General features: G+C 47.0%; 1 protein-coding gene across 1 annotated transcript in view; it reads left to right on the top strand.

The window, feature by feature from the left end:
* Window positions 1-27,373, top strand: part of kcp (kielin cysteine rich BMP regulator) — a 127,630-nt gene that overhangs the window by 9,193 nt on the left and 91,064 nt on the right. The window contains exons 2-8 of the mRNA XM_073066735.1: window positions 7,248-7,801; window positions 9,023-9,095; window positions 13,810-14,063; window positions 16,891-17,074; window positions 19,799-19,938; window positions 20,322-21,237; window positions 23,119-24,505. Of these exons, the coding sequence (XP_072922836.1) occupies window positions 7,248-7,801; window positions 9,023-9,095; window positions 13,810-14,063; window positions 16,891-17,074; window positions 19,799-19,938; window positions 20,322-21,237; window positions 23,119-24,505 (3,508 nt within the window). The remainder of the gene's footprint in view (window positions 1-7,247; window positions 7,802-9,022; window positions 9,096-13,809; window positions 14,064-16,890; window positions 17,075-19,798; window positions 19,939-20,321; window positions 21,238-23,118; window positions 24,506-27,373) is intronic.

Genomic DNA, 27,373 nt, shown 5'->3' with positions numbered 1-27,373 from the left:
AGAAATAAAATCCCAAGGATTAAGTAAACCATTGCTGTAAAAATGAGTCTGGAATGGGGAGTAGAAAGTAGCAGTGAACAGTTGATTTTTTGACAAGATGATGTGGTACACTATTCAGATGAGTGTTTGTGCATATCATATCAAAGTTTGTAGATCACAGAGCTAAAAGATATCTTAAGTATTGACCTGCATAGCAATTGACTTCAGGTGGTGCTGGTAAAACCCTATCACGTTAATTGTTACTTTTCCAGGGATACTGCCTGGCCTGCTGAGTATTTCCAGCGTTTTTCTATTTTATTGAAGGTTTCTAGCTTCTCAGCCGTTCCCTTTGTTTTTCCCTTCCCCTTCAACTCAAAACCTGCCTTTTTCTATCTATCCTAATGAAAGGCCAGCCACCTGAAATGATAACTGTGTTTCTCTGAGTACACAAGCCTCTTGACCACCTCCAGCAGTTTTCGTTTTCATCTGTGATTCCCTGCAGATGTAGTTATTTTTTTGTTTCTTGATTACAAAATTTTTCTCTTGTTAAATATGAAAATCGAAGTTTATCCTTCATTCACCCATGAAGTGCATGCAGTTTTTTAACAACCTGTTTCAGTCATTAATGTACATTCTTGCTGAGGATATCGTTCCAGTTTCATTAAGGATCGGTAAGATAGTGGAATAAAATATCAGAAAAGACTTTATTTCTGACTGCGTTAGATATCTGGTGACAATTTGGGCTGCCATTCAGAGCAATTTCAAGCAACCCACCTCGGGGGTGGTGTAACTCGGTGTGAAGTTATGTTATGGACAGGGTTAGTGCTAGTCAGTCATAAGTGGTTGTGGAGATTTGGACATGGTGTATATTATATGCTGATAATCAACATTCAACATAGTCAGAACAGTCAGAAAATTGGTAATGGTTTATTACTGTCACATGGACCAAGGTACAGTGTAAAGTTTGTCTTGTTCATACAGATCAAATCATTACACAGTGCATCGAGCTTGAATAAGGTAAAACAATAACAATGCAGAATAAAGTGTAAAAGCTTCCAAAAATGTGCAGTGCAGGTAAATGATAAAGTGCAAGATCACAACAAGATATATTGTGAGACCAGGAGACCATCTTATCATAGAGGCTGTCCGTTCAAGCGTCTAATAACAGTGAGATGGAAGCTGACCTTGAGCCAGTGGTGAAATGAAAAGTACAAAAAACTGCAGATGCTGTAAATCCAAAATAAAACCAGAAATGCTTGAAATGCTCAGCAGGTTGGGCAGCGTCTGTGGAAAGAGAAACAGGGGTAATGTTTTAGGTTTGAGACTTGTAATCAGAACTCGGAAAAGGAGAAAATGGCAGAAGATGTGAGGAGGGCTAGGGTACAGCAAAGGGAATACTTCTATTACAGTGAGACTACATAAGTAAATATGACATTGGAAGCAGGCTATGCTGCTTTGTCTGTTTGGGGGTTAGTAATGGGCCTTGGTAGATGGAGAGAGAAAGACCGAGTCAAACTCACACGTAAATGGATGGAAAACTGGTGAGAGATTACACCAAGAGCTTATGATGGTAAGACATGGAGAGAGTAAGTGGCCAGATGAAGGGGTCCAGGCGGTTGAGGAATTCAGAAGGCAAAAAACAAGGTCCAGTGAATGAACCCCACACACAAAATGCAGAAGAAACCGAGCACAACAGGCAGCATCTATGAAGAGGAGCAAACAGCCGACTTTTCAGGCCAAGACCCTTCAGCAGGACTGGTACATTCATTCAGCAGTCCTGAGGAAGCTGCTCGGCACCAAACCGCAACTGTTTATTCCCCTCCATAGGTGCTGCCTGACCGGCTGAGTTCCTCCGGCATTTTGTGTGTGTTCCACTGAATGAGCTGAAGCTATCCCAAAAAAAATCAATGCTAAGATGAAGGAGGGTAAAGAAGAGCTCACCTTCTACTGAGGGAAAAGCGTGTTGAAGTAGGGAATTAAAGTTGCAGCTGAAATCCATTCTCAGGATTCATTGCCTGGGATCAGAGGAGGAGGCCAGAATGGAGAGTGGAAGCACAACGAAGGGTGAGACTCAGAACAAGATGAAGGAATGTGATATGGATAACAAACTGAAGAAGTCTATCCATGAGTTATTGAAGCTTACGATCTGTTAAGAGGAGTAGAACCATATGTCACATCCTGCTAATCAGAGTGTTACTTTTTCTTTTTCCTAAGTAACAACTACATTTCAATCAGTGAATTCTGATTCAATGCCATTCATTTTTGTTTTGTCAATGATCTTATGTGGAAACCTATCAAACGTGTTTTACAAAACATGGAGCAGAAAGAAACATATCAGACATGACCCATCTTTCACAAATCCACGCTGACTGCTAAGTTAGCTGGTGGCATTACCTCTCACTCATGTTCAACTCTACTCATTCGTCCAGAAGTAACATTGGATTCCCCGGTACCATCTCCCGCTTACTGTTCAAGGCTGTGCCACAGCAGATTAGAGAGTGATTTAGGTAGTATCTAGAAAAGTTTAGTGAGGATTGAATCAGTTAACCCACAGTGATATTGTTCCTCCAACCGCAGATGGCAGTGTGGTTCTTAGGCGGTCTTTACATGCATTTGAAAAGTAATAGGAGACAGATTCCTCCTCGTTAACACCAGCCCAAGGGAGCAGTATTGAAGGTTTTCCAGATCTCACTGTGGTGAACTACATATACCTGTCTGGACACGCCCCCCCCCCCCCCAACTCCCTGCTGACTGCTCCTGTGGCTCCTCCCACTGACCCCGGTATAAAGGTGATTGGGGCCTGAGCCCTGCATCTCAGTCTCCAGGATGTAGCACGCTGGTCAATTGCTGCTTCTTCTTTCTTCCAGTCAATAAAAGCCGATATCTCGCCCCACGTCTCCGAGAGTTATTGATAGTGCATCGCTCACCAAGAAAGAACAGCATCGCATTCCCCCCACTGTCTGTAAGGTGTTTCTACGTTGTTCCTGTGACTGTGTGAGTTCCCTCTGGGTGTTCGGTTTCCTCCCACAATCTGAAGATGGAGGGTTAATTGGTCATTGTAAATTGTCCCGTGAACGGGCTAAGGTTGAGCCCAGGGTTGCTGGACAGCACGGCTCGAAACTACATAAGGGCAAACTCTGCGCTGTATCTGGATAAATAAATCCAGAGTGGGATACATCAGAGCGAGTTGGTGGTGTGGAAGAATTGAGGAAGTTGGAGTCAAGTCAAATCGAGTTAATTGTCATAAGGATAAGTATACATATGCATAGGTGCCATGAAAAACTCTTGCAGCAGCATCATAAGCACATAGCATTATATAAGCAGTGTTCATATGAAAAACACAGTTGTACGCATTTTTTACATGAAAGAACACAAGTTGAACAAAAAAAATGCCATCCATTTGGTACAAACTGAACCCCTGTTTAATCTGGTGACAAGAATAAAAGGCCGGAGGAAAGTCCGTGTGAGTAAGTAATCTCGATCTCTGTGAGGGCACGATTCTGGGTTGAAGAAGTGAACAGTGAGGTGAAAGAAACGGTGGGTGATGTGTGGACAACAAAAATACTGGAGAATTGACCCAGCCACCCTGCCAAGTGGCAGAAATTATTTACTATCTTCTAAGTGATACTGTCCATGTTTGCTGAACTCCAGCACTTAAGGTGGAATTCTTGCAGAACAGAGTTTGCACCCATTCTTAGCCGGAAACCCTGAGCAGTAAGGGGGTTGGGTGAAAAGGTTCTCGAAAGACCTGAGGGGCAACTTGTGGACGAGGCAGAATGACTTCCTGTCCTTTCAGGACAGTCCTGCAATTTAAATGCTAAGTCCCTGTCTGGCTGAGAATGGCCGAGCTTATTGGTGTACAGAACATGGAGGAAAATAGCTTGGGACTGGATTCAACAGGACCATGGAGGGCTAAACGTCCCACAGGTCACAGCAACAGAGAAACCCCGTCACATCTGTGATGTGCACTGCAATGCATGCTGGGATAGTGTGTTGCCATGTGCACATTTCAAAGCAATAAATCTCTCACGCACCATAACTTGTTTGTTTTCCATTAAGGCTGAACAGTTATGTTGCTACAAAATGGAGCCGTTTTACCTTCCAAACAAGCTGTTTTATTGGAATAAATGGTAGGCATATGAAATCACACGAATATTGGTGTTGTTCGTCTTTTCCACAGCGTATGATGCCACAACGCTTTCCTCACATCACAAATAATGAGCTATCACAGCACCAATGAGGTTATATTATTTATTTCCACACATCACTAGGTCTTCAGTGTATTCCTCCCCCCCCCCCCATTTTACTTTAGAAAGGGTGTTGCTTAGAAGGGGCAGTGATTTGAGAATACACTGAAGAGAATGTTGAGGAGGTAGAAGAGAGTTAGGACATGTTTGGGGGAGTGGGATCAAAGGATCCCATTTGACAGCAGCCTGAGATTCTCTGGCTGTTAAAGAGATTCATCTGCACCATGTTATGGAGGGGGAGATGAGGGAATGCAGACAGGAATGTTTTGTTCTGTGAAGCCTGCTTCAAGTGCCTTTACATTCTTCACAAAGAGCGAGAATCTTGCTCGGCAAATAAACTCTCCTTGTCCGTGGTGCTCATTCCTGTTTCTCACAATTTCTCAAATCCTGCATCATTTTTAAATCGCCTATGTTTTTGCCTCTCCATATTTCTGTATTCCCTGAAGATCTACAACCTTACGACAACTGCACACTCCAATCATACATTCTTGTACATCTATATTCATTTTCACATCGTGCCTTCAGGTGACTGGGCTCTAAGCTGCTCCCACTGTAAACCCCTTCCCGTTGCAACATCTGTCACTTTCTTCAGGGTACAATGGCACTGTCTGGCTACATCTATTTCTTTTCCCACATTTTTTTTTCCCACTTGCCTGTCCTAATATCACCCTTCTGGACTTAGTGCCAAGCATTATTTGGAAATACTTAGAACCATAGAACATTACAGCACAGAAACAGGCCTTTTGGCCCTTCTTGGCTGTGCCGAACTATTTTTCTACCTAGTCCCACTGACCTGGCCCTGGAGATCCCTCCATACACCTCTCATCCATGTACCTGTCCAAGTTTTTCTTAAATGTTAAAAGAGAGCCCTCAATTACCACTTCATCTGGCAGCTCATTCCACACTCCCACCACTCTCTGTCTGAAGAAGCCCCCCCCCCCAATGTTCCCTGTAAACTTTTCCCCCTTCACCCTTAACCCATGTCCTCTGGTTTTTTTCTCCCCTGGCCTCACAGAAGCCTAACTTCTGTGAAGAATCATGGGAAGTTTTAGACCGTAAGAACAGGAGCACAGCTCGGCAATTCGGACACTGCGTCTGCTCTGCCATTCCGTCACGGCTGATTTATCAACCCAAGGAGCTGTCCTGATAGGGGAACACCCACCAAGCCAGCCAGGTCAGCTCAATCAACCCTAATGATCGTCGCAGTCAGATCGCCCTCACATCTTTAACCTGTCAAAGGGTTAAAGTTTGGATTTCTTCTCTTCTTGTCACCCCCTTTGAGTCCAGCTTGTAAACAGGAGCTCACAAGCCCTTGAGGATTGCTCTAACCTTTGACAAATTCAGCTATGACTAAAGCACACTGAATTATAACAATAACACTGTATAAAAGTATGACAAAAGTAAATCAAGGTCAAAAAATAAACTCAAAGGTAGCGTACAGTGGCAGGTGCATACTTAGATAATAAGTTGACTTTAAGCTTTGCTTTGAAGGAAATGCATTATCAAAGTATGCATATGTCACCATATACGACCGTGGGTTTCATTTTCTTGCAGGCATAACCAATGTGCAAAAGAAGACGAGCTGCAACTTAAAATTAAAATAAGCAATACTGAGAACACGATTTGTAGAATCCTTGAAAGTCAGTCTGTCGGGTGTGGAATCAGTTCAGAGTTGAGATATTCATGCTGGTGGATAGCTTCACTCCATTCAGTTTATTAACCAACATCTTCAGGAAAATAGTTTCATTGTCTGCAGTCTTCATTAACATTGATGAGCTAATTATATAAGGAGTCTCACCAGCTGCTCCTGTAACTGCTGCTACTGGACCCTGACAAGGACTCGGGGATCTCTCAACAAAAATTGCCCCACAGTCTTTCAGCACTAGACTATGAACCGATTCTCACACGTTGGTAATTTTCTAATTCTATTGGGACATTCCACATTCTAACCAGCACGACAGTGTAAAAGGTACCACAGAAAAAGGACCCCAACAGTGTGTCAGCCTGGGAAGAATTTTAAGTGTTGGTGAAGCTAATTGCTGTTGAAACGTACCTGTGTAGCAGCAGAAAAGCGACATAGCAATTTTATAAAAATCAGATTTACTTTAGACTTTAAAATACTATAAGTCTAGTTGTATGTTAACTTCAGAGCACCCTGAACTGGAAGTTGCTCAGTTAGTTCAGTGAGGTTCCAGGTTAATCCATATTGGTCTGATGTTAAATATTGTGAGTTGCATTGAGGAAAGGTACAACTAGGCTTCCTCCCGTAACAAATTGCTGTCCTCTATCATCGCATTGCAGCCTTCCTACTCCACTGTCCACAGAGTGTTGGACCCAAAGTATTGAATGTTTGTCTTTCCACAGTTGCTGTCCAATCTGCTGAGATTTTCCAACACTTCTTAAAAAATTAAACATCATCTTATTTCAGATTTTCCTCATCTGCAGTTTGTTTGATTTTCATTGCTGGTATTCAAGATACTACTGATTGTGTGCAGGGAGGTGGAGGGGGACTTCGGAAGCTGTGGTGTTTCTATCATTCATTCTTTGGGTTTCTTGATTGGTGGATGTCTGTGAAGAGAAGGAATTCAGGTTGTATACCGTATACATTCTCTGATATTAAAATGAGCCTTTGACCTTTTTTGAGCATTCAGTTTTCCCCTTATCAGCTTTAATAAGTTCAGGATTTACAACTCTATTCATTCTATTATTCACGTTTTATGTTTTACAAATTCATTGTTTAAAATGATATTTAGTAAAATGGGCATCAACCTGAAAGTACATATGTCAAGCAGTGTTTTGAAAAATTAACATCAGATTACCATCCCCAATCTTGTTAAATAAACCCGCAGATGTGTAACTCACACTGATACGCGTGTCAACTCTTGTCCTCTGTTTGTAAGCCTCTTCAGGTACGGTCTATAATTAAACATCAATCAAATTTTACAGAGTATTGCTCTTTGAAAAGCAGAATTCGTTTTCTGTGTGATACTTCAGGCCATTACATTTGTTTTTGTCTTGTAGTAATTGATCTTCTGGAAGCCCTGAACATCACAAGATCTGTAAAGGGAGTGAGCAGAAGCAAAGGTTTGGAACCAGGCGCCCCGGCTTGGAAGTTCCGTAAGCGTGTACCGCATCTGACCCTGCCACGGGATTACGCCATCTACTTCCTCACCTCCATGCAGGGGGCCATTGGCTTTCACTTTGTGGCAAAACAGAGCAAGAATTCAGAGGGGACAATTATCTCCTTCACCTCTCCCACCACCACCAAAAAGGATGGACGTCCACTTTTACAGCTCACGTCCAGCACCAGAAAAAACCAGCTGCAGCTGGATTACCGGACTGTGCACAACATGGAGCCAGCATCCATTGTCTTTCCTGGGGGGACTCCCTTTGGCAATGGGCAGTGGGGCCAGGTGGCCTTCAATCTGGAGTCTCAGAGAATAACCCTTCTCATTGACTGTGAAGAAGACATCGTGTTTGAGAAGAACCTGGACAAAGATGCCATTAGCCTGATTCTTCCCATCGATTTGGAAATTCACTTCTCCAGCACGGAAGGAGGGGACAGCAAATTCACGGTAAAAGAACATAGACCAGTTCGGATCAGTACAGGCCGTCGCTGTAACCTACTCCAAGCTCAGTCTAACAATGGTAGAGGTTTCAAGTCTCTTACTCATGTTCTTCAACAGAGTTCTGTTAGCCTGTTTGGTCATAAATTTATAAAAAAACACTAGATGATTTAAAAAATGAAGAGCCATCTAGTTCCCCTTCTCCAGTTCTGATAGTTCTCCATGTGATAATGATGGAGAAATCCGTCTCGATCAACTAGTCACACAGCAGACCCAGGCATGAGACGGGAAGCCGCAGCATAGGGAGTTTTGGGAACTTTGATTCCTAGGAAACCATCTGAGTACATTGATCACCCCACAAGATCCCATAGCTGTGTGAAAGCTGACCAGTCTGCCTTTGAAAAATGTGACCTCCTGAGGAGGACTTTTTGCTCCGTGGAGTGAGCCCGTGAAGAGAGTTGCAGGCACCTGGCTCACGTTGGTGGCCTTCTTGAATGGTGCCATTGCAGTGCCACTGTAAGCCACCCCCCCCCCCCCACCCGCCGTAACGGTGGTGCACCTCACAGCCTCAGGTTTGTGATACAGAAAGAGGTAATGAGGCTCAGTCACCATTCCCCGTTGAATTCACTGGTTTACAGCTCAACACTGGGAACACCTTATGGTTTCAGTGGGGATAGATGCAAAAAATTTTCTTTCTGCCTTACCTCTGAATGTAATGACCCATTCCCACTACCCTCCAGAGAGTGACATTCCTCCCCCCCACCTTCAAGATACTGACCATTCAGCCCATCTGTGCAATGACCAGCACCCCCTCACCCTTCCTCTGAAGGTACAGCCCCCTTCTGATTCTCCCCTGAACGTACATCCCATGCCCCTCCACTGAAAATACTAGGTCCCCTCCACCCTTCCCTGAAAGTATAGTCCCTTCCCACCCCAGTCTGAAGGTACCAGCGTCCTCTAAAGACATTAGGGAAAAGTATAAAGGAAAGGAAACTTTAAACTGTTCGTAACATCTAGGATGCCAGGACTTGCCTTTTAAAATCAGCGGCTGGCTCTTTTCTGATGCTGTCTTTCCACTGAGAACAAGACTCCGTTCACTTTGGGTTGACTCGAGCTGAGGCTGGTGTTCCTTCTGTAACTCTGATGTTACTGGTGGGCTGATTATTGTGGATTACGGTCAGACTGTGTGTTCAGGCTTGCTCTCAGACTGTGGCTCTCTCTCTCCCCCAGGGCTACTGGCAGACAGCGGAGATCTCTCCAAGTGGCTTTGTTCACCGCCCGTGGCACTGTGACAATCTGCCAGGTAGGGTGGTGCTGATTGTCCTGCGTGTCACAGGCAGCCTGGGCCTTCTGCTGTAAGCTGGGATGCAGGTGCTGAGAGAGGGGTGGTTTGCAAGGGCAGCAGTGTTGTAAAGTGAGGTTGTGGGGTTAGCGTGTGAGGGGGAGTGTGGGGTTAGCGTGTGAGGGGGAGTGTGGGGTTAGCGTGAGGTGGAGTGTGGGGTTAGCGTGTGAGGGGGAGTGTGGGGTTAGCGTGTGAGGGGGAGTGTGGGGTTAGCGTGAGGTGGAGTGTGGGGTTAGCGTGTGAGGGGGAGTGTGGGGTTAGCGTGTGAGGGGGAGTGTGGGGTTAGCGTGAGGTGGAGTGTGGGGTTAGCGTGTGAGGGGGAGTGTGGGGTTAGCGTGTGAGGGGGAGTGTGGGGATAAATGTGTGAGGGGAGTGTGGGGATAAATGTGTGGGGGGAGTGTGGAGATAAATGTGTGGGGGGAGTGTGGGATTAGGGATTATTGTGTGAGGGGGAGTGTGGGGATAAATGTGAGGGGGAGTTCTGTGCAGTGACAACTGTGGGAGTGACAGGAGATCTGTCCAGTGACGACTGTGGGAGTGACAGGAGATCAGTGCAGTGACGACTGTAGGAGTGACAGGAGATCTGTCCAGTGACGACTGTGGGAGTGACAGGAGATCGTTGCAGTGACAACTGTAGGAGTGACAGGAGATCAGTGCAGTGACGACTGTGGGAGTGACAGGAGATCGGTACAGTGACGACTGTGGGAGTGACAGGAGATCTGTCCAGTGACGACTGTAGGAGTGACAGGAGATCTGTCCAGTGACGACTGTGGGAGTGACAGGAGATCAGTGCAGTGACGACTGTGGGAGTGACAGGAGATCTGTCCAGTGACGACTATGGGAGTGACAGGAGATCTGTGCAGTGACGACTGTGGGAGTGACAGGAGATCTGTGCAGTGACGACTGTGGGAGTGACAGGAGATCTGCCCAGTGACGACTGTAGGAGTGTGGGAGGAAAGGATGTGGGGAGCTGGGCATACAAGGCATGTGAATATAGAGATGTCTGCAACTTGAACTCTTAATGAAATAAGCTCACATGGTTACTGCCCATCAATCCCCAATCTAATCCTGGCCTAATCATGGAACAATTTACAATGACCAATTAACCTACCAACTTTTGCAGCTTTGGACTGTTGGAGGAAACTCACACAGTCAAAGTGAGAGTGTCCCTGCAATATCTCCAACAAGTCCCTGCAATATCTCCAACATGTCCCTGCAATATCTCCAACACGATCCCTGCAATATCTCCAACACATCCCTGCAATATCACCGACACGGTCCCTGCGATATCACCGACACGTCCCTGCGATATCACCGACACGTCCCTGCGATATCTCCAACACGTCCCTGCGATATCACCAACACGTCCCTGCAATATCACCGACACGTCCCTGCGATATCACCGACACGTCCCTGCAATATCTCCAACACGTCCCTGCAATATCACCGACACGTCCCTGCAATATCACCGACACGTCCCTGCGATATCAACGACACGTCCCTGCGATATCACCGACACGTCCCTGCGATATCTCCAACACGTCCCTGCAATATCTCCAACACGTCCCTGCAATATCTCCAACACGTCCCTGCGATATCTCCAACACGTCCCTGCAATATCTCCAACACGTCCCTGCGATATCAACGACACGTCCCTGCGATATCACCGACACGTCCCTGCGATATCTCCAACACGTCCCTGCAATATCACCGACACGTCCCTGCGATATCTCCAACACGTCCCTGCAATATCACCGACACGTCCCTGCAATATCTCCAACACATCCCTGCAATATCTCCAACACATCCCTGCAATATCTCCAACACATCCCTACAATATCTCCGACACGGTCCCTGCGATTTCACCGACACGTCCCTGCAATATCTCCGACACGTCCCTGCAATATCTCCAACACATCCCTGCAATATCTCCAACACGTCCCTGCAATATCACCGACACGTCCCTGCAATATCACCGACACGTCCCTGCAATATCACCGACACGTCCCTGCGATATCTCCAACAAGTCCCTGCGATTTCACCGACACGTCCCTACAATATCTCCAACACGTCCCTGCAATATCTCCCACACGGTCCCTGCAATATCACCAACACGTCCCTGCAATATCTCCAACACATCCCTGCAATATCACCGATACGTCCCTGCAATATCTCCAACACGTCCCTGCAATATCTCCAACAAGTCCCTGCGATATCACCGACACGTCCCTGCGATATCTCCAACACGTCCCTGCGATATCACCGACACGTCCCTGCAATATGTCCAACACGTCCCTGCGATATCACCGACACGTCCCTGCAATATCTCCAACACATCCCTGCGATATCACCGACACATCCCTGCAATATCACCGACACGTCCCTGCAATATCTCCAACACATCCCTGCAATATCTCCAACACATCCCTGCAATATCACCAACACGGTCCCTGCAATATCACCGACACATCCCTGCAATATCACCAACACGTCCCTGCGATATCACCAACATGTCCCTGCAATATCTCCAACACATCCCTGCAATATCACCGACACGTCCTCGCAATATCACCGACACGTCCCTGCGATATCACCGACACGTCCCTGCAATATCACCAACATGTCCCTGCAATATCTCCAACACATCCCTGCAATATCACCGACACGTCCTCGCAATATCACCGACACGTCCCTGCAATATCTCCAACACGTCCCTGCGATATCTCCCACATGGTCCCTGCAATATCACCGACACATCCCTGCAATATCTCCAACACGTCCCTGCGATATCTCCAACACGTCCCTGCAATATCACTAACACGTCCCTGCAATATCACCAACACGTCCCTGCAATATCACCGACACATACCTGCAATATCACCGACACGTCCCTGCAATATCACCGTCACGTCCCTGCAATATCTCCAACACATCCCTGCAATATCACCGACACGATCCTGCAATATCACCGACATGTCCCTGCAATATCTCCAACACATCCCTGCAATATCTCCAACACGATCCTGCAATATCACCGACACGGTCCCTGCAATATCTCCCACACGGTCCCTGCAATATCACTGACACGTCCCTGCGATATCTCCGACAAGGTCCCTGCGATATCCCCGACACATCTCTGCAATATTTCCAACACGTCCCTGCAATATCACCGAGATCTGGGCTACTTTGTCAAATGTCCAGCACTATATTCTGAAAAGTTAGGGCATGAATTTATCAGGGGAACAGAGATTAATTTTCAAGGTTGTTCTCAGAGACCCCCAGGGAGAAAAGAAATATAGCATCTTCAATGAGCTGTGGGGTTCCTTTCACTGACCTACAGTAAGGGAGAATCAGCGGTAAAGGTACAGCGAAACATGTATCTCTTTGCTAGGAGCACAAGTCCATCAGAAAGAGGAGAGAGCGCCCACTCCCCCTGTAATGCCCACCTGCCGGAGAAAACACCTTCTGTCCCAGCTACAGCAGTGTCTGGGGACCCCACCTTAGCCTCCTCAACCACCCCAGGGCCATACGGCTTGAAACAGTTTGTTCTTGACTCCAAGAGACAGTCTGGAAACAAGAACATGTTAGACCACCCAGAGCGGAGGAGACGTGGTTACATGATTTGTATTGTTTAGGTTAGCAAGGAATTCTGTGGAGCCCTGTGAGCTCACAGTGAACAGCAGTGTTTAGTGTTGAAAGTGATCTCATTGTACCCACCCAGCAGACTGAACCAGCATATTTTACAACCATTGTTCTAAGTTTCACCATGTTGACTAAGCTCTGATAAAATCACTATTAACTACTACAGTGGCAAATATACATGATCCTGACTCTTGACAAAGAGCTGTACAGTATTCAGCAAGTGGAGTAAAAAATGACTCTAGTTACTTGGAGTGAGCAGTCACTAATACACTTCCGAATGGAAGGCTACAGGGGGAGTGGAGACACACTGGGTTCTTCTTGCACAGAACCAGCATAGGCTGCAATGGTTCAACAGATTCCCTCCAGTCTAAAACACTTGTGATACTTTGAGTGGGGTTCCCAACCTGGAGTCCACAGTCCCCTCGATATATGAGAGAGGTGTATGGCAAAAAAAATGTTTGGGACCCTCTGCTGTATAGAAATTCTGTTTGACTTGTTGCAAGCCTTCGGCATCTAATTTATATTGCAGCTTCCTCAGGCATAAAAGGTTCGGCAGACGCTGGAGATCTTGAGCAACACGTGGCAAGTGCTGGAGGAACTCGGGAGGAGACGGAGCATTTATGGAGGGGCATCGATGGTGGTTGTTTTGGGCCTGCTGAAGGACACTGGCCTGAAATGTGGACTGTTTATTTGCAAACATTGACGCTGCCTCGCCTGTTGAGTTCCTCCAGCATTGTGTGTGTGCTCCTTTCTTACCAGCGATTTTGCTGTCATATTGGAAATCATTCTTATCATGATTAAATAGATACTTAAATTACCCTCCCTTGAATAAAAGGCTACAGTCATTGACTAAAAGAACATTACCCTGATTGAGGAGTCAGTCTGTGATAATGCAGTGACTGTCACTTTATCTGATTAGCAACCTCTCTGTAATTAGCCAGTGATGTTTCAGCCTGTTGCAGGCGGGGTGTTGTGGTTTGTGCTGTTCAGTTCGTAGCTCGGTTGACTGGATTGTTTTGCACATTTTTCTCAGATTCCTTAGCCTTGCCGTATTCTTTGGCTGAGCAGCGATACTCAGAATCGGATGAGGAATTTCAGTTCCTTGAGGACGTCTCCACACATTCAATGTCCATGTCAGACATCAGTCAGGATCGGCAGCAGCAAAATGACGCGGGAGCTTCACTGCTGACCCACAGTCTGAAGCCCAGAAGCCAAGAGCAGCAATTGGATAGGTTGGAGGAGATGGTGGTGGCACTCAGCGCAATGCTGGACATGGTCAAAGCTCAGGTCAGTGAAAGACTGGTTCAAAAGCAAGAATAATTAACCACAGGTTTTTCTTCACTGAAGTGCATTACCACAAATGCTGACTGTCATTGGGGTACAGTTACACAATCACTGCCCCACACTGGGGAACAGTTACACAGTCACTGACCCTCACTGAGGTACAGTTACACTTGCACTGACCCTCACTGAGGTACAGTTACACAGGCACTGTCCCTCACTGGGGTACAGTTACACAGGCACTGACCCTCACTGGGGAACAGTTACACAGGCACTGCCCCTCACTGAGGTACAGTTACACAGTCACTGCCCCACACTGGGGAACAGTTACACAGACACTGACCCACACTGGGGAACAGTTACACAGACACTGACCCACACTGAGGTACAGTCACAATTGCACTTACCCTCACTGAGGTACAGTTACACAGGCACTGCCCCTCACTGGGGTACAGTTACACAGACACTGCCCCTCACTGGGGTACAGTTACACTTGCACTGACCCTCACTGAGGTACAGTTACACAGGCACTGTCCCTCACTGGGGTACAGTTACACAGGCACTGACCCTCACTGGGGTACAGTTACCCAGGCACTGACCCTCACTGGGGTACAGTTACACTGGCACTGCCCCTCACTGGGGTACAGTTACCCAGGCACTGACCCTCACTGGGGTACAGTTACACTGGCACTGCCCCTCACTGGGGTACAGTTACACTTGCACTGACCCTCACTGAGGTACAGTTACACTGGCACTGACCCTCACTGAGGTACAGTCACAATTGCACTTACCCTCACTGAGGTACAGTTACACAGGCACTGCCCCTCACTGGGGTACAGTTACACAGACACTGCCCCTCACTGGGGTACAGTTACACTTGCACTGACCCTCACTGAGGTACAGTTACACTGGCACTGACACTCACTGGTGTACAGTTACAATTGCAATTACCCTCACTGAGGTACAGTTACACAGGCACTGCCCCTCACTGGGGTACAGTTACACAGGCACTGACCCTCACTGAGGTACAGTTACACTGGCACTGCTCCTCACTGAGGTACAGTTACACAGGCACTGCCCCTCACTGGGGTACAGTTACACAGGCACTGACCCTCACTGAGGTACAGTTACACTGGCACTGACACTCACTGAGGTACAGTTACACTGGCAGTGCCCCTCACTGGGGTACAGTTACACTGGCACTGCTCCTCACTGGGGTACAGTTACCCAGGCACTGACCCTCACTGGGGTACAGTTACACTGGCACTGCCCCTCACTGGGGTACAGTTACCCAGGCACTGACCCTCACTGGGGTACAGTTACACAGGCACTGACCCTCACTGAGGTACAGTTACACAGGCACTGCCCCTCACTGGGGTACAGTTACACTGGCACTGACACTCACTGGTGTACAGTTATAATTGCAATTACCCTCACTGGGGTACAGTTACCCAGGCACTGACCCTCACTGGGGTACAGTTACACAGGCACTGACCCTCACTGAGGTACAGTTACACTTGCACTGACCCTCACTGAGGTACAGTTACACTGGCACTGACACTCACTGGTGTACAGTTACAATTGCAATTACCCTCACTGGGGTACAGTTACCCAGACACTGACCCTCACTGGGGTAGTTACACAGGCACTGTCCCTCACTGGGGTACAGTTAGACTGGCTCTGACCCTCACTTGGGGTATAGTTACACTGACAATGATAATCACTGGGACACAGGTGCACTGGCACTGATCTTCACTGGGTATAGTTGCACTGGCACTGACCCTCATTTGGGCACAGTTACAGAGGCACTGAACCTCACGGGGGTACAGTTACACTTGCAATGGCCCTCACTGGGGTACAGTTGCACTGGCACTGTCCCTCATTGGGGTACAGTTAGACTGGCTCTGACCCTCACTTGGGGTATAGTTACACTCACGATGACCATCACTGGGACACAGGTGCACTAGCACTGATCTTCACTGGGTACAGATACACTGGCACTGACCCTCACTGGGGTAGTTACACAGGCACTGTTCCTCACTGGGGTACAGATACACTGGCACTGACCCTGACTGGGTACAGTTACTCTGGCTCTGACCCTCACTTGGGTTATAGTTACACTGACAATGGCCCTCACTGGGGTACAGTTACGCTGGCACTGATCCTCACTGGGGTACAGTTACATATTCACTGCCCCTTACTCTGAGCTTCGCTGGGGCACAGCCATGCATGCACTGTCCACGACCAATGGTTTATTCCGATTTCATGTCAGATCCGGATTTCGCTCACGTAAACAGTGACACGGACTGGCATGACAAGAGGCTGTTTTGCTTTTATTTTTCCTGCTGTCTCGTGAGTTGGGAGCAAACACCAGGTCCCAGGCAAGCAGCAAGAATGGAGTTACTACTCGATTGACACATTGTAATGTCTGCCTAAATTCTGCCTTTTAGTTCCTGGATCCCGCAGGTGAATCCTGAGTCTGGATCATAAGGCTCAGTTCAGATCTTGTTGACTCTTTCTTTGTTACACTAATCCTTTTGCTCCTCTCAAGGTAGCTGTGCTTGGATTTGATAAAGGGTTATGAGACAAAATCCCTCAGTGATGACATCCGAGGAAGACTGAACCTGGCTCCCCAAACAACCCAGTGGACGACTGTAAATCCTCCTGGCTCTGGCTGCAGCAGAAGAACACCCCACCTGTGTCTCTGCAGTGAAAGGCCACAATCCCACCATCAGCACTCTTCCCCCGATCCGCGGCCTCAGCAGGAGGCTGCTCCTTCCGGGAATGCCGTTGCTGTCGTGTTAGTGACCGGTTGCCTTCCTTCCCTGTGTAGAATTCGGAACTGCTGCTCCGGGTCGAGCTCCTTGAGGCATGTGAATGCAGGAAACCTGTGTGCTCGTGGCAGGGGAGGGAATACGAGGAGGGCCAGTCGTGGGTCCTGGATGCCTGCAACACCTGTGTCTGCACCAGGGGGGAGATGAGCTGCTCAAAGCGGAGCGACAGCCCCCTCTGTCAGGGTGAGTTACACACCGTGGGTCGAGGAGAAGAGAAGGGATGCTGTAAACCCAGTCCGCATGACATCTTATGCACGATGTTCACGTTGATTATGTAGTATAACAGAATATATGAATTGGGCCAAAATCAGAGTCAGGTTTTGTGGTAAGCAGAATGCCGGGTGAAACGCCAAGTCTTTGGGGTAACTGCAAGTCTGTGTATTTGCTGTTGCCCTGCTCACACTGGAGTGCTCGGTGGTTCCGATGCTTTTTGTTTGCTGGTGGGGGCAGGGGGGATTGTTGTTCGCCGCTGCTTACGCGTGGGAGGGGTAAGTTGGGAGGGTATTTGGGGTTCTGACGTCTAACTGTCATTCATGCTTTGGGACACTTCTCTGTTTTTATGGATGTTGGCGAAGAGAAAGCATTTCAGGATGTATATTGTGTACATTTCTCTGACATCAAATTGGACCTTTGAACCTTTGAGGTTTAGTATCATTGGCGTACATTATGAAATTTGTTGTTTTGTGGCCGCAGTGCAGCGCAATGTATAAAAGCCTATGAATTACAATAAGAAATATATACACGCATTAAAATATATAAGTGATCCAAAAAGAGACAAGAATAGTAAGGTAGTGTTCATGGGTTGGTTCATTTCAGTTCAGAGATCTGATGGCAAAGGGGAAGAAGCTGTTCCCAAAGTACTGAGAGTGGGTCTTCAGGCTCCTGTAATGTCTCCCCGATGCTGGCAATAAGAACAGGGCATGTCCTGGTGATTGGGATCCTCGCTGATGGATGCCACCTTTTTTGAAGATGTCCTCGGGGCCGGGGAGGCTAGTGCCCGTGATGGAGCTGGCTGAGTTTCCAACCATCTGAATGTCCGACCGTGCACTTCCGTTCTCTCACTCCACTTGCTCCAGTCTCAGTTCTGTCAGCATTTCTCTCTGCTCTCTGTCCCCGCCTCAGATGCTCACCTGTGTCCGCAGGTTCACATTCCCATCGAGTCCCTGGTAGGCACATTTCTTGTGGATGCTGTACTTGATTTTTGGTGTCCTTTTGATGTTGGCCGTTTGTGATGCTCACCCACACAAGTAGAACTATTCTAAATGTTTTCTGTCATACTGTTTAATTATTCCTGCTGCTGTTAGGTCACCTTCTCAGCCTTCACTCTTTCAGAGGAGATATCCAGACTGAGCCTGACTTCCAGGACCGTCCTTGTAGATCTTTCCACTCTCTTCGGTCCTCTACCTTCTGTCTGTGATGGGGAGACCCGAACTGTACACAGCACTGCAAGTATGCGCTGACTCAGGTCTGTTACTGGTTTTCTCTAACTCCTCGACTTCTCGTACTTTTCTCTTTAGAAATCAGCATAGGAGCAGGTGTGAGCCACCCAGCCTCTCTGGTCAAGATCGTGACACTATCCTACCTCCTTTCTATTTGCCTGCACTGTTCCTCGTCCATCGACTTCCGCGATGGGAGCCCATGCTGGCGCTATGTACATTGGCTTTCTGTGGGGAGTGTACAAGGACACCCAGTCTCCTTTAAAGACATTACCCAATCTCTCACCGTCCAAAAAACCTCCAGTTTTGTGTGGATAATTTCACCGTTTTCCGAGGGTACATTGTAGCTGCCATGTTCTCGCCTGGCAGGAAGCTGACCACCCCCCTCCTCAGGTCATCGCTGTGGATGGCCTGACAATGAGAGGCTGGCAGATATTTACTGTGATAGATGTCAGCTGCAGAGAAGCCCAGGTAGTTGAAATGCTCACAGTTAACCCCAACACCATCAAACGGGACTCGATTGTAACCATCTGCATTGAATCCAGCCACGTCAAAGTCTGCTCTTGCGTCGTGCTCCCCTTTCTATTGCGGCCGGTGAGGTTGAATCCAGTGTCCCTGTGGAACCCATCTCGGTTGTACCCCTGTTTATCAAACCCGTACTTGTCGAACTCTCGTCCATCGCTTAGGCCGCTAAAGATCTGTCCATTCGGACCTAACAGTGCCTGTCCATAACATGTTGGGTTAAACGCCATCGTCCGCCTTTCTGTCTGGTCCAGGCCCTCACTTAGCCTATCGGTAAGCACTGCAGCCTCTCTAAATCCTCCACCTCACTCACAATTTCACCAAGTTCTATACCGCAGGCAAACCTGGAAATATAACTTTGCTCCCCCAGCCAACACGTTGACACGATTATGAGTGGGGGGGAAGGGAGTGAGAGCCCAAGATGCAAGGCTGCAGTAACAACCGGTCTCGGCCCGCCAACCTGAGAAAGATCTGTTTGTTCCCATTCATTTGTTCAATAACCTTGACAGTAAATTACCTCACTCCCCAACTCTGTGTACTGTAGTCTTGTTGACCAAATTCCTGTATGAGACCTTCCAGAAAATGCAGACCCTCCACATCCACTGTTTCCACCTTATGTGTTTTACCACTCACATCGTAAGGCATTGACAATTAAAACGGCCTTTGCTGAATCTAAGTCTCACTGGGAAAGTGAGCCCATAAACCGTGTTCAAGCTCCCAGTGCAGTTGAGGAATTCCTTCACTCTGAAGGACAGGTTGACGATGCTCCGCTATAACAAAGGGAATGGGGGGGGAGGGGGAGTTGGTTATGGGGTGAGGCATTAATCCAAATTCTCACTTCCGTTTCAGGCAGAGAGGCCAGGGAACCTTGTCCCCCACTACCAATATCAACTTCCTGACCCTTCTCTCGGCTGCCTCGTGTTTTCTGAACTTTCTGCTTTGTTCCTAGATCCCTGTTCTAGCAACCCGTGCAAGAATGGGGGAGTCTGTCACCCACTCCCCTCTGACTCCAGGATACAACCTTCAGGATTCACATGCAGTTGCCCAGCGACATCCACAGGGCACCTATGTGAAGACAGCTTGGTCCAGGTAATGATGTTGTCCATGGAAATGCCTGAAATTATTCATCTTTGTAGAAAACGGTCAACACACAGTCCAAAGTGATAGTTGGTTCATTGAGAATCTCAGACCTGTGAAGGTCTAGCCATGTTGTTCTCTAATGAGATACGTTCCTGCAGGCATCAGACACTCCCAATGTGGTCCATCTTTATTAGTGATACCCTACAAGACTCCTTCTCTCCCACTACTCTCTCCAAAGCCTCCTGACTTCCCTTCCTCTTCCACGTCCAATACCATGGGGAGAGGGTCAACACTAGCTGGTCAGTTCCAGGCACTTTAGCACATTGGTGCAGGGGATTTCTTCATGACCATTTGACAGATGATTACCTCATTCTTTCCGGTTGGCTCCGCAGGTTTGTACGTTGCCTTGTGTTCAAGGTCACTGCAGCGGGGGATTCACCGTTCCCACGAGACGCTGGTTCTTCAGCATCTCCTCTGGCCTGTGTGAAGAGTTTAATTACAATGGCTGTGGTGGCAACAGCAACAACTTTGAAACACACGAGGAGTGCAGGAAGAGGTGCGAGGCGGGAGCTTGCTGCTACCGCCAGCCAAGGTTGCCCAACATTCCAATTGGTTACGACCACGAAGGCTATGATCGCTATGGGTACAACGTATCCGGCGTGGACCGGAGTGGAAGGCAAGTGGTGGCATTTAACCCAGTACGCTCTGGGCCCGCGCTGTTTGGTCCCAATGGGCAGGTCTTTAGCGGCCTGAGCGATGGACGAGAGTTCGACAAGTACGGGTTTGATAAACAGGGTTACGACCGAGATGGGTTCCACAGGAACACTGGGTTCAACCTCACCGGCCACAACAAGAAAGGGGAGCACGATGCAAGAGCAGAGTTTGACGCGGCCGGATTCGATGCAGACGGTTACAATCGAGCACAATTTGACTGCGTTGGGGTTAACCGTGAGGGTTTCAACTACCTGGGCTTCTCCGCAGCCTACATCTATCACTGTGAGTATCTGCCAGCCTCTCACTGCCAGGCCATCCACAGAGGTGATCTGAAGAGGGAGGTGGTCAGCTTCAAGCCGGGCCAGAGGTGCGAGGACGTTCAGTGTGGCCAGGGCTGTGGCTGCACCTTCCACGGTCGCTCCTACCGCTTCGGAGAGTCCTTTGAGTATGGCTGTGAGATCTGCCTGTGCAGCTACACCGGGGTGACAGAGTGCAACTGTCGGCACGTTAGTCAACGCAAGGAGATCCGGGACATGACGGCTGAGGAGATGATGGCTTACCAGGCAGCAATACGGGATATCTACTACAAGCAAGGTAAAGTCCAATCCTTACTACGCATTGCCTGCAGTTTCTATTCAGGTTCATTGGGCATCCCTGGCAGGGGCAGCATTGCTTTGAACAAATGGCAATTCTTGAAGCAGGGTACAGGGAGGGTGCTGCGTAGACATTGCAATGGTGTGAAGGGAACCTCAATTCTGCTTCCAAGCCAGAAGGTTGGTGGTGACCTGGAGCCAGTGGACATCCTACATGTCTGCTTTTTGTCCTTTAAGATGATGATAGAGGTCACAGATTTGTAAAACATTGTCAGCAAAGCCTTTGTAGCAGGAACACAGACTGGACTTCTTTTTTGTGGCTGGGATGTTCAAAGGGAGTCAATGTCTAGTGGTGAATGTGGCCTGCCATCATCTTAATGGCATCAAGTCTTCTGAGTCTTGTTGAAGCTTCATTCATCTCGGCAAGGGGAGAAGAGTATTCCCTAGCATTCCCTCTGTGCCTTGGATTGGCAGAGAGTCTTTGGAAAATGCAAATGAGTGCAATATTGTATGTGCCTGAAAAGTAATAGCATAGTGTTTCTTGGGGGAGTCCTGATTTAGCCAACCAGATCTTTGAGCTTCTGAACCTCATATGCATGTGCATTTATGAATGTAGGTGCTGCATTGTGACTTCCTCCATTAATTAATTTATTTATTGAGCTACACCTTGGAAGGCCTTCAAGCCACACAGTCCAGCAATCCCTCAATTTAACCCTCACCTAATCATGGGACAATTTACAATGACCAGTTAACCTACCTTTCCACCGTGGGAGGAAACCGGAGCACTCGGAGGAAACCCACGTGGTCACACGGAGAACGTGCAAACTGCTCAGAGGCAGCGGCGGGAATTGAACCCGGGTCACCTGTACTGTAAAGCGTTGTGCTAACCATGCTGACATGTTCTCAAGACCCAAGTTACTGCACTGCCACAGCTGCAGAGTATTTAGATTGGCACCTGTTCACCTGCACAGGGATAAAAGAAAAATGGAGGACTATGCAGGAGGGAAGCATCTTGGAGTAGGTTAAAATGTCAGCACAACATTGAGGGTTTCTGTCCCATGTTCCATGTTCGTTTTACTTAACGATGACAAAATCAAATGAACTAATCATCCACAAACAACAGCAAATCTGCAGATGCTGGAAATCCAGGTAACACACACAAAATTCTGGAGCAGCTCAGGGTACAGGAAAAGGGTACAGTCGAAGTTTCAGGCCGAGACCCTTCCGCAAGACTGGAGAAAACAAAGATGAAGAGTAGATTTAAAAGGTGGGGGGAGCAGAGGGAGAAGCACAAGGTGATAGGTGAAGCTGAGAGGGGGAGGGGTGAGGTAAAGAGTTGGGAAGTTGATTGGTGAAAGACATACAGGGCTGGAGAAGGGGGAATCTAGGAGAGGACAGAAGGCCATGGAAGAAAGAACAGTGGGGAGGAGCACCAGAGAGAGGTGATGGGCAGGCAAGGAGATAGGTGAGGAGGGAAAAGGGGATAGGAATGGTGAAGGGGGGTGGCATTACTGGAAATTCAAGAAATCGACTTTCATGTCATCAGGTTGGTGGCTACCCAGATGGAATATAAGGTGTTGTTCCTCCAACCTGAGTGTGGCCTCATCACGACAATAGAACAGGCCATGGATTGACGTATCAGTATGGGAATGGGAAATTAAATTAAAATGGGTGACCACTGGGGGATCCCACTTCTTCCGGCAGACGGAGCCTAATCATTCATTAGGTTATTTCTCTGTGGGATCTTAATGTGGCCAAACTGGCAATATGCTTCTGATATTGCACTGCCTTCTATGTCACTTTGGCTGTGAGGAGCTTTGAGATGCTACAAGGAGATAAAGACACAAAAGCAAATTCTTAACACTTCACTGTCACTCTGCAGGTATCTGGGAGGAGTTTGCCAAAATTAGAGCACAGTACTCACCACAAGCCAATGGACAGTTCACCTTCCTCCCCTGGCACCGTTACTTCCTCCGGATGGTGGAACGAGAGCTGCAGAAGGTATCATGTGACATCAGCATCCCATATTTTGAATGGACCATTGATGCGGGTTCGATGGAAAGCTCTACAGCATGGCAAGGAAACTTTTTTGGAGCGAATGGAAACTCTGAGACAGACTGCGTCTCCTATCACCCTTTCCAGCAGGACACTGAATGGGTACCTTGCCTCCGTCGGCATTTCAACCTTTCCATCACTTTACCAGATGCCATCAACATTCAGCTGATATTAGCAGAGCAAGACTTCGCCCAGTTCTCCATTCAAATGGAAGCCATCTCAGGGCTCTTCCACCTCTGGGTTGGAGGTCACATGGCCTCTCCTTTCAGCCCATACGATCCAATTTTTCTGTCTCATTATGCATTTATAGATAAACTTTGGAGCCACTGGCAAGACCGCAGCCCTAGTGGTCTGCCCCGTTACCCCTCTGATCTTCGATATGTGAAGATGAAGCCGTTTGACATTGCCCCAGATGACCTCTTGTTATCTCAGCAGCAGCTTTGCGCCATTTACGTTCCAGTCACACTTGGTGCTCCCTGCAACTATACAAAGGCCAATTCTCACCACCATGACCAGAACAGCTATAACAGGAAAGATTTTGATCAAAGTGTTCAACCAGACACACAAAAAACTTATGATATTCATGGGTATGACTGTCAAGGTTATGATCGCCATGGCTACGACCAGACTGGTTGGGATCGTAATGGTTATGGCAGAGACCATTTCAACCGGGACGGTTTTGACATCGAAGGATTTGATGTTTCAGGATACAATCGGTATGGTTTCAATCGGTCTCTGGTCACACCATTTGGAATGAGGAAAGATGAGACCTATTTACCTTATGTTAAGGTAGAAGTTATTGAGTCTCTTTTTGATGGTGGCTATAACACTTACGGCTATAACAAGTTTGGCTTGGATAAGAATGGTTTTGATGTGTTTGGTTTTGATAAGAGTGGGTATGACAAAGACAACTGCAATTATTTCTTTAGAGGTCCTCATCACATGAGGTTCTACTTCTTCGTGCAGCAGCAGCTCCACATGGCTAACACAGAGCAGCTGCTCAATATTAAACGTATCTGCCCGCCAATAACCTCACTCCCAAATTGGTGGCTTGTTCAGAACTGGATGGTCATTGATGTGCAAGACACAATCACAGTCATACGGCACTTTGAACAGAAGTGGGCTTCAAGTCATCCTTTTGACAATGGATATATCCCCAACATCTCCTCAGTGAAAGACAGTGGCCTTTGGCTTCCTGTAACGCCTGACCTCAGGTAAGTGTCAACGTAACCGTTGATTTTCTAACTGTTTGACTGTGATCCCAATACTGTTAATGAAGGAGATTGAGATCTCTGTTGTTCCAGTATATTTCCACAACCAGCATGGACCTTTTGTTCTCTTTACACTGTGTCTGTCTATTAAATTAGTTTCATTTAACCTCTGAATTCTGCTGCATCATTGAGAATAGAAACATCTCCTCAAAACTACAATCTCCTATCACAGGAGAAATCTGTATCCCCGCTCTCTGGATTTAATATTCTTTATGCAATGTTAACCTGAAGGGCACATTGTTTTTGTGGGTGACCTCACCTTGCATCTGGCTAGTTTGATCATTCTTTATTCCAACGATAGTGGAATATCACTTATTCCAATGAACATTCCAAAGGAACATCTTTATTCCAATGATAGTGTGTATACATTGGGGTGTAATTACCTGCCAGGGACAATTGGGTCCAAAGTTGTAACTATATTGTAAATACATTTTCTCACACTTATTTACATATTGTCAGCTGCCAGCCCTATAATGCAAAAAGGCATCTGGAAAACATATTAAATCTACAGTATTTGATTTGATTACTTTTTCAAAAACCTTGATCTTTACTTATAATTTACTTTGAACTTTGAACAATAAGTGCAGTTAACTGTCATCCCCTCCATCATCAGATTTCTGAACGGTCCTTGAACACTATTTCAACACTGTTTCTCTATACAAACATGAGAAATTCTGCAGATGCTGGAAATCCAAAGCAACACACACAAAATGTTGGAGGAACTCAGCAGGTCAGGCAGCGTCTATGGAAATTAATAAACAGTCAACATTTCAGACTGAGATCCTTGTTCAAGACTCATCATTTCTTTTTTTCAATAATTTATAGTAATTGTGTGGCTTTGCCCTGTACTGCTACTACAAAACAAAGTTTGCATCATATAAGACAAAGATAATAAACCTGATTGATTTAATCAGAAATCATTGCTATTTCTCCATTGATTTAACATTGTTGAAAAAGTTTTTTTAAGAATAAAAGACAAACTGTTTGTAAGGGAATATCAAAAAGTGTAAAACATGTTTTTACTCTTGTGATCAAACTAACTTACAGCCCATTATGCCAATGGTGGTTATGCCAGCAATGAAGGTCCTTCTTCTCAGTCTATGGCCACTCAGATGTAGAAGGACTCTTCATTGCTGTTTCCATAACAGTTTTGTTTTACCAGTCTGGGTTGTTGGCCCTGAGCTGAACCCTTGGAGGACTGGTGGGCCATTCTTAACCTTTCACCTGTTTGGCAAGGGTGAAACAACCAAAAGCCAAAGCATAAAGCCCTGACTCCAGCCAATGTAGCTCTCTGGGTCATTGTGGCACACAAGCCTCCAAACCTCAACAAGGCTGTGGTCCTCTTGGAGGTCTGGTGGTCAAAGGGAACAACTTAATCTTTAGAGCTTCTAGATACTCACAATGATGGTGAGTATGACTTGTGCACAGTTCTGGGCTGATTGTGAGTATGACTTGTGCTCGGCTCTGGGTTGATGGTGAGTACGACTTGTGCACAGTTCTGGGCTGATGGTGAGTATGACTTTTGCACGGTGCTGTGCTGATAATGAGTATGACTTGTGCTCGGCTCTGGGCTGATGGTGAGTATGACTTGTGCACAGTTCTGGGCTGATGGTGAGTATGACTTGTGCTCAGCTCTGGGCTGATGGTGAGTACGACTTGTGCACAGTTCTGGGCTGATTGTGAGTATGACTTGTGCTCGGCTCTGGGTTGATGGTGAGTACGACTTGTGCACAGTTCTGGGCTGATGGTGAGTATGACTTTTGCACGGTGCTGTGCTGATAATGAGTATGACTTGTGCTCGGCTCTGGGCTGATGGTGAGTATGACTTGTGCACAGTTCTGGGCTGATAGTGAGTATGACTTGTGCTCAGCTCTGGGCTGATGGTGAGTATGACTTGTGCACAGTTCTGGGCTGATGGTGAGTATGACTTGTGCACAGTTCTGGGCTGACGGTGAGTATGACTTGTGCACAGCACTGGGCTGACGGTGAGTATGACTTGTGCACAGCTCTGGGCTACAGTTCAGTGTTTCTCATACTAGAGCAAAAAGCTCTGGAATGCTGCTTTGTACTGAAAATTACTGATACTAAAAATATTCACGATCATCTGCATTGATTTTGGATGAACAGTGCAAATAAAGTCTACAGAAATGTTGTCTTTATGCTCCTATAGATGTATATAAAACACAGAAAACTGCTTGCTTTTCTTTTTATTTCGAGATACAGCACAGAAACAGGCCAGTGAGCTAGTGCCACCCAATTACACCCATAACATATTAACCTGTGTGTCTTTGTAATGTGGGAGGAAACTGGAGTACACAGAGGAACCCCACACAGTGTCAGGGAGAATGTACAATCTCCTTACAGGCAGCAGCAGGAATTGAACCTGAGTCACTGGCGCCATAATAATGTTATGCTAACTACTGCGCTACTGAGCCGCCCTAAAATGCGAAGTTTTATGTTCCGCTTTCCCTACTGCAGCTGTGCCTATAGGCAAACTAACTCCCACTTTGCCTTTCGATCTGATTCTTGTCTACTTAAAATGACTCTTAGATAAACAGTACTTCCATGTTAATATCTCATCCATGTTTTTCAATCCCACTGTGGCCTTCTCTCCCTTATCTCTAATCTCCCAATTGTAATTCCACCATTTAGCAGCCATTTCCTTGTTGTTCAGAACTCAAGCTTTGAAACCCTTCTACAAATGACCATGCTGCCTTATTAATGACCTTTTCCCCTTCAAAATCTTCCTTAATAGTTATTTCTTTGACAAGTCCTTGTTATGTGCTTCTGTGTCATACATTGTTTCAGGAA

The sequence above is a fragment of the Hemitrygon akajei genome, chromosome 14 (assembly GCF_048418815.1).
Source record: "Hemitrygon akajei chromosome 14, sHemAka1.3, whole genome shotgun sequence".
Taxonomy (NCBI): domain Eukaryota; kingdom Metazoa; phylum Chordata; class Chondrichthyes; order Myliobatiformes; family Dasyatidae; genus Hemitrygon; species Hemitrygon akajei.
Note: the sequence above shows the minus strand (reverse complement) of the source record. Positions and strands in the feature narration are given on the sequence as shown.